The 14,965-nt window shown below is 33.1% G+C and overlaps 2 protein-coding genes across 3 annotated transcripts in view; one reads left to right on the top strand and one right to left on the bottom strand.

Annotated features, from left to right (window-relative positions):
- The window catches only part of LOC130902404 (TBC1 domain family member 1), an 84,825-nt gene that overhangs the window by 32,110 nt on the left and 37,750 nt on the right, over positions 1-14,965 (bottom strand). The window lies entirely within an intron of this gene.
- On the top strand, positions 600-13,056 carry LOC130902405 (fasciclin-1-like). 2 transcript variants are annotated; one of them, XM_057814538.1, is made up of 6 exons: positions 600-890; positions 3,166-3,317; positions 5,184-5,404; positions 6,886-7,326; positions 10,857-11,145; positions 12,686-13,056. In XM_057814538.1, exons 1-6 carry the CDS (start codon positions 835-837, stop codon positions 13,015-13,017), a joined length of 1,491 nt encoding a protein of 496 aa, XP_057670521.1. In that variant the 5' UTR covers positions 600-834; the 3' UTR covers positions 13,018-13,056. The 2 variants fall into 2 exon arrangements, with proteins under 2 accessions (XP_057670521.1, XP_057670522.1); XM_057814539.1 differs by lacking the exon at positions 3,166-3,317 and having other exon boundaries at positions 623-890.

The raw sequence follows: 14,965 nt of genomic DNA, 5'->3' as shown, positions 1-14,965 counted from the left end.
TTATTAATCTCAAATTTCTCGTTAAATTGAAAAAAACTCCGATTGAGTGCTATAAATTGTTATAAGAGGCCTATGGGGACAATTCTCTAACTCGTGCGCGTGTTTTTGAGTGGTGCAAGCACTTTAGTGAAAGCACTGAAGATGACCAGCGCCCAGGTCTCCATGTGCTGTTGCAACTCCGGAAACATCAACCAAAACCAACCAAATTGAGCGTGTAGATCATCGATGATCATCCGGATGATTGCCGAGACTGTAAACGTGGATAAAGAAACGGTTAGAAAAATTTTACACGAGGAATTACACATGACTGAGTCTGTGCAAAGTTGGAGCCAAAAAATCTGATTCTTAACCAAAAGCTCTTGCCTCAAAGGGTCCGCTTAGATTTCTTTAAAAGGTTAGAAAAAGATCTGCTTTGAAAGAGATCCGATTTGAGTAAACGGAAGCGATAAAATAAAAAAAGGCAGAGTTTTTAAAGACTTCAAGCACTGCTTCGATCAATAGAAAAAACGTATGGAAAATTATGTGGCGATAGTTTTTCGTAAACAGTTTAATAGCCAGACCTCGTACAACTGTTTTTACATGAAAAAATTAAATATAATAGAGATCGTTGTGTTTATTTCTTAGTGTAGTGTTGTGTTTTCAATGTATCTAATTTATGGTTACTATTTCGTCTATTTGAATAATAAATTATCTAAAAGCGAAATTGATGTTGTGTGTCTGTTGTAATCACATCATCTCGGTCATAACCTTGTCCAAATTCCAATAAACATAATACATTATCAACGACGAATTCATCAAAATAATGGCGATTTATAAATTTCAAGTTACGAGAAAATGTTTCATTTTTTATTGGTTTTATTAATGTTTGGTGGAAATGTCGATTCACAAAGGTGAGATAAATTTTATTTGTTATATAATCAATTCAGACGTTTTGTTATATTAAAGAAACATATATTAACGCCTTCTGCTACGAGTAATATACTGTTTTAGGTCTATTTTGTTTTAAAATTAGTTTTCTTTAATAATTTTTGGAAGATTGATGAAAAATTGACGTTTCGATTTCTTTTAGTCTTTATCAAGATATGATATTGACACTGACAATTCACGTATTTATATTAATCAATAATAAGAATAGGACAGACATCTCAGTATTTAGAAAATAGACTGAAGGAGCATAAATACGATAAAAAAAATAAAAATGAATTAACGAATCATGAAAAATCAAAAGAAAAAACATAAATTCAATTATAAAGATTAAAAAATTCTTGGAGAGGAATCTAATATACGAAAAAGAGAATTTTTAGACATCTTTCACATTAATGAAAACGAAAAAGATATAAATGATAAGAAAGATCTAAATAAATAATTTTATTGATGACTGCTACGTATTTGAGATATAAAAACTAAGGAAAAATTGATCTTTTTTGTTTGTTTTGATGATCATGATGTAGATGATCTGTCTTTCAAAAATTATTAAAAAAAAAAACTAATTTTAAACTCAAGACAATCTAGTAGAATCGTGAACCTTTTAAAAGGTTTAAGAAATTAAAGAAATTTATTTTTAAAAATATACGTAACATAAAATATTGTTTTCACAATCAAATAATATATTGTAAAATAATTTCTCCCCATTAATTCTCAGACATTTTCATTTGTTTCTCCTCGGGAATTTGATAGAAAATTAGTTTCAAAAAACAAGTAAAAATCGACGTATTTATCAAGATTTGATATTGACACTGATAATTCGCGGTATTTATATTAATCAATAATAAAAATAGGGCAGACATCTCAGTATTTAGAAAATAGACTAAAAGGTCATCAATACGATAAAAAAATTGATTAACGAACCATGAAATATAAAAAAAAATCATAAATTCAATTATAAAGATTCAAAAATTCTTGGAAAGGAATCTAATATACGAAAAAGAGAATTTTTAGACATCTTTCACATTAATGAAAACGAAAAAGATATAAATGATAAAAAAGACCTAAATAAATAATTTAATTGATAACTGCTAGGTATTTGAGACGTAAAAACTAAGGAAAAATTAATCTTTTTTGTTTATTTTGATGTTCATGATGTGGGCGATCTATCTTTAAAAAATTATAAAAAAAAACTAATTTTAAACTCAAGAAAATCTAGTAGAAGCTTGAACGTTTTAAAAGGTCTAAGAAATTGAAGAAATTTATTTTTAAAACTATACGTACCATAAAATATTGTTTTAACACTTTATTAATATATTGTGAGATAATTTTCCCCCTTTAATTCTTGGATATTTTCATTTGTTTCTCTTCGGGAATTTGATAGAAAATTAGTTTCAAAAAACAGGTAAAAATCGACGTATTTATCAATTTATATGTTATTGGAATTAACAATGCGCGTATTTATATTAATCAATAATAAAAATAGGGCAGACATCACAGTATTTGGAAAATAGACTAAAAGGTCATCAATACGATAAAAAAAATAAATAATGCTTCATATTTCTTTCCGGAAATGACACCACGTTGCAGCACACTCGGGCGTAGGCCTAGATAAAAGGGAATCTTGGCAAAACAGTGAATCGGGTCGCAATGACCTCTGATCTACAACAACAGGACGCTTGAATTAGTGCACGTCGAAAAAAACGAACAATTTTGCATGAAACTCGAAAAAACGTAAGCGAAAATTTTCACAGTACTTCAGGATGCCTTTGGAGATAATTGAGATCCTAGTCGGGAAGGCCGCACAAGATATTTTAGAAAATGGTCGAAGATACCATCGACAAACCTTTACTGCTAAATTTTATATCGAAGTGCTAGAAATATTGAAAATAAAGGGTGAATTGTGTTTGGTTAAATCACAGTCATATTCTAGCAGGTCTACAGCGCTGATACCACCCCGACATTTTTCTTTTAGTTCCCTTTCCTCAAGAGATCGCTGTAACATTGACCCGTTACGAGGAGGTCGCTGAAAGACATCCCCTTCTTGTATCGTTCGAAAACCTCGATGGAAAAAGTGTATAGATGCAGGAGGGTGGTATTTCGAAGAATATTGTATCATAAATTTTTCGGACGTACCAAGGAAATTGCAATTTTTGAAACATTTGTTCAATAAAATAACCAAAATTGGAAAACTTGATCGTTTCTTAATTATAATCTGTTTTCCATAATCTGTGTTTCCAGATATAGAACAATTTACCAAAAAATACAACAAGAAAGAGAATACGCAGAATTTAAAACTTTGATCAAAAACAACACAGTCGCTCTACTAAATCTGCATTATGATCAACTCACGGTTTTCGTCCCTCTAAATGCCTCTTTTAAACATTCAAAAGGTAAGTCATTGGGAACAATATATTACTAGGGTAAAACACCCCTTGCGGTGTTTATGTATAAATCCCTTTAAAATCTACTTAATCGGGTTACTTTAATGTGTCCTCGGGTAATTAGATCCGCAATTCACACTTGACGGGAGCATTAATAATGGCGGACGTGTTTACCTGGCTGAAGCACAACGCCGACTGTCGCCTGAATGTTAATAATGGCGGAGTGTGTAGTGCGAGAGCTTCGAAGCGTTTGCACGGAGGTTGAAAATAGTAACAAATTTTTATACACTGTGACTTTCACGCAACGTTACGAAGAATGCATACATAACCTAACAGAAAAAATTTTATATTTCGATTTTTTATGACAAAAAATAGAGAGGACTCCGCTAACAAACAATATTTCAAGTTTTCTAATTCCAGTTTTTCATTTTCAATCCAAATATTTAACTGTACTTGCAGTATTGATGTACACTACCTGTCTAAAGTTTGTGCCCACTGCATTATCTATTCATTTAATGTTGAAATATCTACAAGAGAATTCCAATATGACAATTCTATTATAACATTATTTTTTATTACATAACATCACTTTAATAAATCGTGTGACTGATACGTAGATGGCGCTGTCGTTGTCAAATCCATATGACGTTTATGAAGTACCAACTTTCAAAAGACTATGTGTCACTAATTCATGACGTTTGGATAAGTCAGAAAAAAATGACAGCCATTCAAGTGAAACTACTTTTGTTATTTTCAAAATAATTTTTTATTAATTTATCATTGCTTCTTGATGAAAAAAAAATAGTGTAGAAGCTCTGCAATGGCTTCAAAAGTGTTATACTTAATCGAAAATAACTATTTTTTATTGGTTTGCTGAATTTAAACGTGGTCGTACAGACATCGAAGATGGTGAACGTTCTGGTCGTCCAATTGAAGTAATTACTCCAAAAAACATCAAAAAGTCTACAAATTGGTTATTTCTAATTGTAAATTGAAATTGGAGATATCAGAAGGTAGCGTGTTTATGAACATTTCATCATGAGAAAGCATTTTTCAAAGTGAGAGCCGCGTTTATCACAGTCGATCAAAAACAACAACGTGTTGATGATTCAGAGCAATTTTTGGGCATGTTTATACGTAAAAATCAGATTTTTTGCGTGATATGTGACAAAGGATGAAACAAGGATCCATCACTTCACTCCGGAATCAAAACGATCATCATCTGAGTGGACTGCAGCCGGTGAACCAGGTCCAAAGGCACAACAGCAAGCTGGGAAGGTTATAGCTTCTGTATTATGGGATGCGCATTGAATATTATTCACCGACTATTTCCAAAAGGAGGACACAATCAATTGGTAATATTATATAGAGTTGTTGGATCGTTTGAATGCAGAAATCAAAGAAAAACGGTTTGTTATGTCGAAAAAAATGCACCGATTCACAAAGTCGATGGAAACGACGATTGAATTGAACGAATTACACTTGGAATTGCTTCCTCATCCACCGTACAGTCCAGATCTAGCTCCCAGTGACTACTAGATAATCGTTGATATCAAAAAATGCTCGCCGGTAAGAAATTCGGCTAAAATGAAGAAACAAAAGACTAATCCTTCTACAAACACGTCATCGAGAAGTTTGAGAAGTGTTGAAATGATTGTATTGCTCTTGAAGGAGATTACGTTGATGAAATAAATCGATTTTTGGCAAAAGAATTTGTTTTTCCTAGTTAGTCACGCGATTTCTTGAGTGTTAATACAACTTAGTTATGTTAACAAAGGGACGTCGCTGAAAGCGTCTGAATCCTTGTTAAGTAATTGTTGTTACAAATAAAAATAAAACTACTATAAGATTGCAGTTATTTAAATATTTTTTTAGTGAAATACAGTCCTAATGTTGCTTTTTATCACATGAGTTTTGAAGTAATAACGCTTGAAATGCTGTACAAAATCAATTCTATACCTACAGTTATATTAGAAAATCCCCCTTTATGGATAACCCGATTCGCTGGAGATATATATGTTAATAATGCGAAAATTATACAGGACAAGTCAGATTATTCCGCTAGAAGTAGAGCGGGGGATATGGGAAAGCAGCAGGTAATAAAAAATCGGACTAATTAAAAGAAACAATAAAAATATTCCGTCAAATCCTTTTATTTATATACAAAATTTGTTACTTTCCCATAATACTTAATTTTTGGTTATTTTTGCGTCTCATACACTCTTCCAGGGCCGGATTAAGCTAGGGGCTTGGGGGGCCTCAGGGTCCAGCCTCAGGTCCAAGAGGGCCACATCATTTGGAAATCATTCTGTATTTTTTGATGTGTTGATACCACAAATCTAACGTATTGATATTATTTTGTGAATTTTTCCGGGTTTTCGAATTCCTTAAGGGGGCCCCGTCATTATTTTATCCCCGGGCCTTATAAATCTTAATCCGGCCCTGCACTCTTCACTGATCTTGTATCTTTCATTCTTTGTAAATGACCACCAATTAACTGTCTTTGTTTCATAAATACCATGAATCCATACTTCACAGTCGTTATGCATCTATAAATTGCTTGATACATATTTAATTTAGTCTTTCTAGTATTAAATCAATTCTCTATTCTTTCTCAGACCAACAGAACCGGATTAAGCCAGGAGCTTGGGGGGCTATAGCCGCAGGCCCCAGGTCCAGGAGTGCCTCATCATTTGGAAAACATTCTGTATTTTTTGATGTATTAAAACCTCAAAACTAACGTATTGACAAAATTTTTCAGGGTTTCCGATTTCTTAAGTGGTCATTGTTTTAGCCCAGGGCCTTATAAATCTTAATCCGGCCGTGCATACCAAACTGCTTTAGTGTATTATCCAAGATTTTAAAGCTTTTCAGTAGATTTTGCAATATTACTACAGATATTTTACTGCTTCCATATTCTAACATAGAACGCTCACTTTGTTTGATTTGGTTAAGCAGATGTTTATCATATCGTAAATAAATCGAAAAGCAATAGATTCAAGCCTTAATAGATTTTGGAACCACCAAGGCTACTTGGTCATCGAAGAAAATGTGAATGTGCTTTCTATCCAAACATTCCTCAACCATTTGTGTTGAAGATTTTACTGAAGAGGTCCATTTGGAGGTCCAATTTGGTCCATGTCCAAAAGGTGAAGAAAAGGTAGATTTAACAACGCCTCTATGGCTGTGGTACGACAAGTTGTTGTTGTCACAGTGATACCAAGACAACTCAGCCTTTGAATGTTCTCAATTTCTAAGCTGATGGCCTTTTAGTATACCTAGTACACCATTTTAAGCTTATATTTCCAAGGAGCTTCCACTACACCAACACTCACAATTAGACTGTTTGATGATAGCCAAGTTATCGTCTTCAGTGACTTTCAAAAATTTCAACTTAAGTATTTAACTTCGAGAGAAACTAGCATTTTCAATAGTTTTAACTAGGTAATGTAGTGCAATTGCAGAGGACTTTCTTTGCTTTTTGTTTTACCAAACGTTGTCAAAAGCTTTCTATATATTAATGAATTTAAATAATGCATTCGTATCTTAGCGTATATCGTCAAGTTTACAATTCCAGGTTCTCCATGTGATAGATTCGGTACTGGATCCCATAATAACAGAAACCCCAACAACATCCCCCACGGCTTATGACTTTTTAAATTCTATATCTAATTGGAACCTTGGTACGGATATTACGGTATCGAATTTTCTAACGAAAATACAGGAAACTAAAGTACAATACGTATTTAAACAAAATTCCGGATATACGTTTTTCGTACCAATAGATTCCGGCATAGGACCTTACAAATTCAAGATGATTAACAAACATATTATTTTCGGACATGTTATACCTTTTCAAGTGCTATTCACTAGACCTACGCCTAGGAAATTCGCTTACGAATCTTTAGCCAATGACGAGACGGTTTATATAGTTTTGTCCTTGGAGCAAATACAGAAAAAGTTGTTTGTTAAAGGGACGATGAGAGGAATGCTTGGAGACGGGGATTTTTATTCCGAAGTAAGTTCATTTTTTAACATTAAATCATTTAAGTAGAAGAAAAAATATGTGAGATGCAATAGAAACTTTATATCAGATTCTAACAGCCTTTGTCTGTGTCAGTTCATTTCTAACCACGAAGTTTGATGTTTATCCGTTGAGGCAAAAATTATAATTAAAGTTGTTTAAGCAAGTTCACAAAAACTGCTTTTCATTCCTGGAAGTGCAGTTTGGAAAGTTGTGTGCCGTTGACTGTGTCAGTTCATTTCTAACCACGAAAAAGTGCATTATAAAGTTTGATGTTCATCCGTTGAGGCAGAAATTATAATAAAAGTTGTTTAAGCAAGTTCACAAAAACTGCTTTTCATTCCTGGAAGTACAGTTTGGAAAGTTGTGTGCCGTTGTCTGTGTCAGTTCATTTCTAACCACGAAAAAGTGCATTATAAAGTTTGATGTTCATCCGTTGAGGCAGAAATTATAATAAAAGTTGTTTAAGCAAGTTCACAAAAACTACTTTTCATTCCTGGAAGTACAGTTTGGAAAGTTGTGTGCCGTTGTCTGTGTCAGTTCATTTCTAACCACGAAAAAGTGCTTTATAAAGTTTGATGTTCATCCGTTGAGGCAGAAATTATAATAAAAGTTGTTTAAGCAAGTTCGCAAAAACTACTTTTCATTCCTGGAAGTGCAGTTTGGAAAGTTGTGTGCCGTTGACTGTGTCAGTTCATTTCTAACCACGAAAAAGTGCATTATAAAGTTTGATGTTCATCCGTTGAGGCAGAAATTATAATAAAAGTTGTTTAAGCAAGTTCGCAAAAACTACTTTTCATTCCTGGAAGTGCAGTTTGGAAAGTTGTGTGCCGTTGACTGTGTCAGTTCATTTCTAACCTCGAAAAAGTGCATTATAAAGTTTGATGTTCATCCGTTGAGGCAGAAATTATAATAAAAGTTGTTTAAGCAAGTTCGCAAAAACTACTTTTCATTCCTGGAAGTGCAGTTTGGAAAGTTGTGTGCCGTTGACTGTGTCAGTTCATTTCTAACCACGAAAAAGTGCATTATAAAGTTTGATGTTCATCCGTTGAGGCAGAAATTATAATAAAAGTTGTTTAAGCAAGTTCGCAAAAACTACTTTTCATTCCTGGAAGTGCAGTTTGGAAAGTTTTGTGCCGTTGACTGTGTCAGTTCATTTCTAACCACGAAAAAGTGCATTATAAAGTTTGATGTTCATCCGTTGAGGCAGAAATTATAATAAAAGTTGTTTAAGCAAGTTCACAAAAACTGATTTTCATTCCTGGAAGTACAGTTTGGAAAGTTGTGTGCCGTTGTCTGTGTCAGTTCATTTCCAACCACGAAAAAGTGCATTATAAAGTTTGATGTTCATCCGTTGAGGCAGAAATTATAATTAAAGTTGTTTGAGCAAGTTCACAAAAACTACTTTCTATTCCTGGAAGTGCAGTTTGGAAAGTTGTGTACCGTTGTCTGTGTCAGTTCATTTCTAACCACGAAAAAGTGCATTATAAAGTTTGATGTTTATCCGTTGAGGCAGAAATTATAATAAAAGTTGTTTAAGCAAGTTCACAAAAACTGATTTTCATTCCTGGAAGTACAGTTTGGAAAGTTGTGAGCCTTTGTCTGTGTCAGTTCATTTCTAACCACGAAACAGTGCATTACAAAGTTTGATGTTCATCCGTTGAGGCAGAAATTATAATAAAAGTTGTTTAAGCAAGTTCGCAAAAACTACTTTTCATTCCTGGAAGTGCAGTTTGGAAAGTTGTGTGCCGTTGACTGTGTCAGTTCATTTCTAACCTCGAAAAAGTGCATTATAAAGTTTGATGTTCATCCGTTGAGGCAGAAATTATAATAAAAGTTGTTTAAGCAAGTTCGCAAAAACTACTTTTCATTCCTGGAAGTGCAGTTTGGAAAGTTGTGTGCCGTTGACTGTGTCAGTTCATTTCTAACCTCGAAAAAGTGCATTATAAAGTTTGATGTTCATCCGTTGAGGCAGAAATTATAATAAAAGTTGTTTAAGCAAGTTCGCAAAAACTACTTTTCATTCCTGGAAGTGCAGTTTGGAAAGTTGTGTGCCGTTGACTGTGTCAGTTCATTTCTAACCACGAAAAAGTGCATTATAAAGTTTGATGTTCATCCGTTGAGGCAGAAATTATAATAAAAGTTGTTTAAGCAAGTTCACAAAAACTGATTTTCATTCCTGGAAGTACAGTTTGGAAAGTTGTGAGCCTTTGTCTGTGTCAGTTCATTTCTAACCACGAAACAGTGCATTACAAAGTTTGATGTTCATCCGTTGAGGCAGAAATTATAATAAAAGTTGTTTAAGCAAGTTCGCAAAAACTACTTTTCATTCCTGGAAGTGCAGTTTGGAAAGTTGTGTGCCGTTGACTGTGTCAGTTCATTTCTAACCTCGAAAAAGTGCATTATAAAGTTTGATGTTCATCCGTTGAGGCAGAAATTATAATAAAAGTTGTTTAAGCAAGTTCGCAAAAACTACTTTTCATTCCTGGAAGTGCAGTTTGGAAAGTTGTGTGCCGTTGACTGTGTCAGTTCATTTCTAACCTCGAAAAAGTGCATTATAAAGTTTGATGTTCATCCGTTGAGGCAGAAATTATAATAAAAGTTGTTTAAGCAAGTTCGCAAAAACTACTTTTCATTCCTGGAAGTGCAGTTTGGAAAGTTGTGTGCCGTTGACTGTGTCAGTTCATTTCTAACCTCGAAAAAGTGCATTATAAAGTTTGATGTTCATCCGTTGAGGCAGAAATTATAATAAAAGTTGTTTAAGCAAGTTCGCAAAAACTACTTTTCATTCCTGGAAGTGCAGTTTGGAAAGTTGTGTGCCGTTGACTGTGTCAGTTCATTTCTAACCTCGAAAAAGTGCATTATAAAGTTTGATGTTCATCCGTTGAGGCAGAAATTATAATAAAAGTTGTTTAAGCAAGTTCGCAAAAACTACTTTTCATTCCTGGAAGTGCAGTTTGGAAAGTTGTGTGCCGTTGACTGTGTCAGTTCATTTCTAACCACGAAAAAGTGCATTATAAAGTTTGATGTTCATCCGTTGAGGCAGAAATTATAATAAAAGTTGTTTAAGCAAGTTCGCAAAAACTACTTTTCATTCCTGGAAGTGCAATTTGGAAAGTTGTGATATTTTCGATGGCCCATAGGTTAGACAACTTTCGAAAGATACTCAATTTAGACTTAGAACTAAAAGCTTGAACAGTTTTTGTCTCTGTTTGATGCAGAGTATAAAAATATGGTATGCATTTGAACATAAAATTTCATAATCACCTGGACGGGTTTTGGGAAAATTTAAGAGGTATGAGCGAAGAGCAAAAATACTGTGATGGAAAGGCGTTATCAAAGTTTCTGTGATACGAATATGATGTCTGACTATTATTAGAATGTTTCCAAAGTCTACACATTGTAAAACAACATTAAAACGAAGCTTTTCATAACTTTATAAATAATTATTTTGAGTAAACTTCATCATAATATATAGATATATAGATAGCTAAAGCTCTGGATATTTTGTAACCTTGTTTCAGGTTTTAGTACCGGATATTCCTGTTAGAAATGGAGTGGTACATTTGATCTCTCAACCATTAGGTATTTACTCGAGGAATCTTAAACCGTTTCCGTACCTATCGGTATTAGAAAAAATTACTCTGGATCCAAATACGAACGTATTTTATGAAATGGGCGAAAGGACGGGTTTCAACAATATATTTTCCAGGAAAAACGTCACTTTCACTTATTTTGTTCCTGATGATCTGGCCTGGAAAATAGCAGAGGATAATTATTTGGAAAAATTGGATACGGACATTCAAATTTTAGGTAAACTATGAGAATATATCATTTAGCGCCTCAAGATCATCATCATATAGTTTTTAACTTCTTTTTTATCTTTTTTTTCTGATAGTTTTGGTTCTTCGAAGTCCCTTCATCTTCAATGTACGATCTACGTAATTTTCAACCATAATTTATCTTCCGGGGACGTCGCTTTCTACATTTTATATCTAAATTATTTGATATCTTCATTTTCTTTAATTTCTGACAGTTTTTTTTCTTAAAAGTCCCTTCATTTTCAATGTACGTTGTTTTTGTACGATCTACGTAATTTTCAACCATATTTTATCTTCCGGGGACGTCGTTTTCTTCATTTTCATATCTAAATTATTTGATATTTCCATTTTCTTTTGTCTTGGTATCATCCGAATCACCAGCTTCTTCTTTTATATATATAAAAAAATATATGGAAATCGGAATTGTCGTTTTCTCTTAGTACATTTTCTTTAGGATCTGGAATATTATTTTCGTCAACGTCCTTTTCGGATTCTATATTCCAAAAACTCTTCGAACTGTATTCCTCGTATTCTCTTTGATCTCCTATTTGCTTATCTTTCATGAAATTATCGTCTGATGATGAAGACGAAGAAAAAGAAACGTTTTTTTGTACAATATTATCGTTAATTGAGACGTTTCCAAATCCTCCACTGAAGTCCGTTGTCAGATGTCGCATTGTTCCAAATGCCTTTCTCGAATCCTCATTACAGCGTTGACGCTTTTCTTTGATATTTCCCATAGATACAGTGTTGCCTTTCCGTCTGCTATTAAGCGCGCCAAATACAAAAATTAACTTCACACTTGCATTTTATCAATGCTCATATTTTTGATTTTTTTTTATTGTGATTATGATTTTTTGCTGTCGTCGTTTGGAGAAACTTATTAATTTATTCACGGGCAAATGTTTCAGGTTTCAGGTTTCTATAATATTTACTGATATCTACGTCGTTATTTACCATTAGGGTGTTTTTCAGTTTTGAATTGAAATCGACTTCCACATTTCGGATTTAGTTTCAAAGTAAGCTAGAAACACTCTTTCTGTGAATTTTTTACGCCTTATTTAGTACTCCACTCCATAAAAGAATGATTTTCCTTTAAATACTGTTCCCTGGATTTCACAGGGAGAAGATTCATAGACGCTGCAGTTGCCCATTCAACAACATCTTGACCGATTCAGAAATTACATTTTTAGACGACGCCATCTGAAAGTTTTCGTTCTATATTCATTTACATATCTAAAGTTGCGTTTCGAGTGTTCCATGTATTGAAAGTGACAGTTTCGTACTGCAAAACACTTTCGGAACGTTCTGGAGCAGACAACTTCAATGTTGACAGTTGACAGTTTCACTTCGATGATTTTGCATAACCTTAAATTTCTAATTTTTTGTAATTATTTGTTTTATCCTAAGTTTTGTCTAAATTTTTATGAATGCAAATGAATGAAAAAAAAAAACGTAAATATTTTAACGGACGTAGAAAAAAATATTTTTTCAACGGAAACCCAACATTTTCTACAATTTTTCTGTTGTAGGTCGTCATTTAATAATATCATACTCGCCTTTTTCCATAGAACAATTGCTTTCCTTAACAAAGGCTAACAACTATACAGATATAGAGCTGAATACCCCAATAGGTCCTCTTAGAATAATGGTACTGTTAATTAATGGAGATTATTACTTGAAATGGCATAATCGTTTCATTAAAATAATTAGAACGAATTACGAATGCAGTGATGGCATTGTACATGTTTTAGCAAGTCCTTTAGCCAATTTTAGACGAAGGGATGTCAACGACTTTGGAAATATTATAGGGAGATTTTTAGATAAAATTAGCGTGATTTTGAAAGATAATGAATTAGAATGAATATTAAAAAAATGCAATAAAACTTTTTTTAAAAGTTAATTATTTCGAAAAACCCGATTTACATCTAATACTGATGGTGCCAATATAGTACCAGCGAACTCGCTGTTTTTTTTTTGACTTCAAGTTAAATGAAAATTAGTGAGCAATTGGATGCTATTATGATGACTTTTCTCCTTTGATTGCAACCGTCAAAAATTAGTTCAACGAGTTTCGAAATAACTCGTGAAGTTTGAGCATTCGGATACTGTTAAGAATTAATCAAATTGACAGCTGACTCGACCTATCCCAACCTTGATCCGTACCTTACACTATTTTGTTTTATATAGAGTCAAAGTTGGTAACCATGTTCATGTTGATTTTTAATTTAGTTAAGTTGGCAGGCGATAAGCACTTTTTGATATGTTGACGCGGCAGCGAAAAAGCGAAATGAAATGGCGACAGGCCTAATCTCAACAATTGTTAAGTATTGAGCAACAATCCGACGATTGTTTAGCAAGAATTTTGTTAATCAAAACAAGTATTTGTCAAACGATCATTTCGTATCAAATTAAGCTTCATTTTTGTATTCAAATCTTGTCGCCATATGCCAAAACTTTGTTCATTAATTTTCTTTCACAGAATTGTAAATAAACAAATAAGTTGCTTTTATATAAAGTTCTGAATATTTTTCTCATTAAAATTGTGAAAGTTAGATACTGATTTTTGTGTACATTGACAAGTACCTTTTGAAACTGATCAATAAACTGAAGATTTTGTCAACTTTGGACTTTATCATTTCTCAACAATGAACCCAAACCCACTGAAAATAACAACAGATACAAACGCTTCAGAGCATGGTTTACTGCATTTTTGAAAGTAGTTTTTCGTTATAGTCGACGTGATATTCAACCACTGATCACACCAGACACGTAGGAACGTGCTTCAAATAAGTCGAGGATACTTCTATAGGTAATAGAAGTGATGGCCATCGTTTTCTGGGATTTACAAGGTGTGATCTACATCTACAATATAATGAAGCGCAAAACTGTGGGGCTGTAATTTTCAGAGTTATCGGGCTAATTCGACATCTATTTGAATGAAAAATTTAGCCCCCATTAAGCGAATTAAAAAGTTATCTTCTACCATACCGGCAAATTTGGTCGAATTGGGCTACAAACTGCTGCTCCATCCATAGTATCGTGCTCTTTGAAGCTTGTTAAAAAAAAGTTATATGCCGAGTAGAAAGAATTATAAGTATGCAAAAATGAAACAACAGTTTGAAAGTTGATATATTTTATTACGGTCAAAATTCAAACGGTTTGGCAATGCTGCGAATCTCGATATATGTTGGCTGACTCACCAAAAATCAATTTCTCTCACTAAAACGAATGATAAACAAAAACAAAGTATTGAAGAATGTGTATAAACTATTTACCAAATATTAGATATGTCTAGTTCACGATTTAATCCGGTCAATTTAGATATTCGAAGTTACATAAATTCCCATCAAGCTGAAAATCAGTGAAATTGTTTAAAATACAATTGAAAGTAGAATTTGAATGTTCCCCATCATTTCCGTGTATGGAAAAAATTTTATTCAAGATTATAAAGGTAAAAAAATGAGTTTTTCACGATTATCAGCAAAACGGTAAGTTTTCTCATAAAAATATCTCAGACAAAAGTTGTAGATCAAAAAATTATCCACAAAAAACGTATCAATACTTTTTTTTCTACGAGCCACCGTTTCTGAGATATAACGATTAAAAAAGTTGTAAAAGTAACTCTGAAACTTAACTTATATCTCAGAAACGGTGGTTTGTAGGAAAAAAAGTATTGATACGTTTTTTGTGGATAATTTTATGATCTACAATTTTTGTCTAAGCTATTTTTATGAGAAAACTTACCGTTTTGCTGATAATCGCGAAAAACTCATTTTTTCTACCTTTGATCTTGAATAAATTTTTTTCTA

This window comes from Diorhabda carinulata, chromosome X (assembly GCF_026250575.1).
Source record: "Diorhabda carinulata isolate Delta chromosome X, icDioCari1.1, whole genome shotgun sequence".
Lineage (NCBI taxonomy): Eukaryota > Metazoa > Arthropoda > Insecta > Coleoptera > Chrysomelidae > Diorhabda > Diorhabda carinulata.
This window is presented reverse-complemented; position numbering and strand designations above follow the sequence as displayed.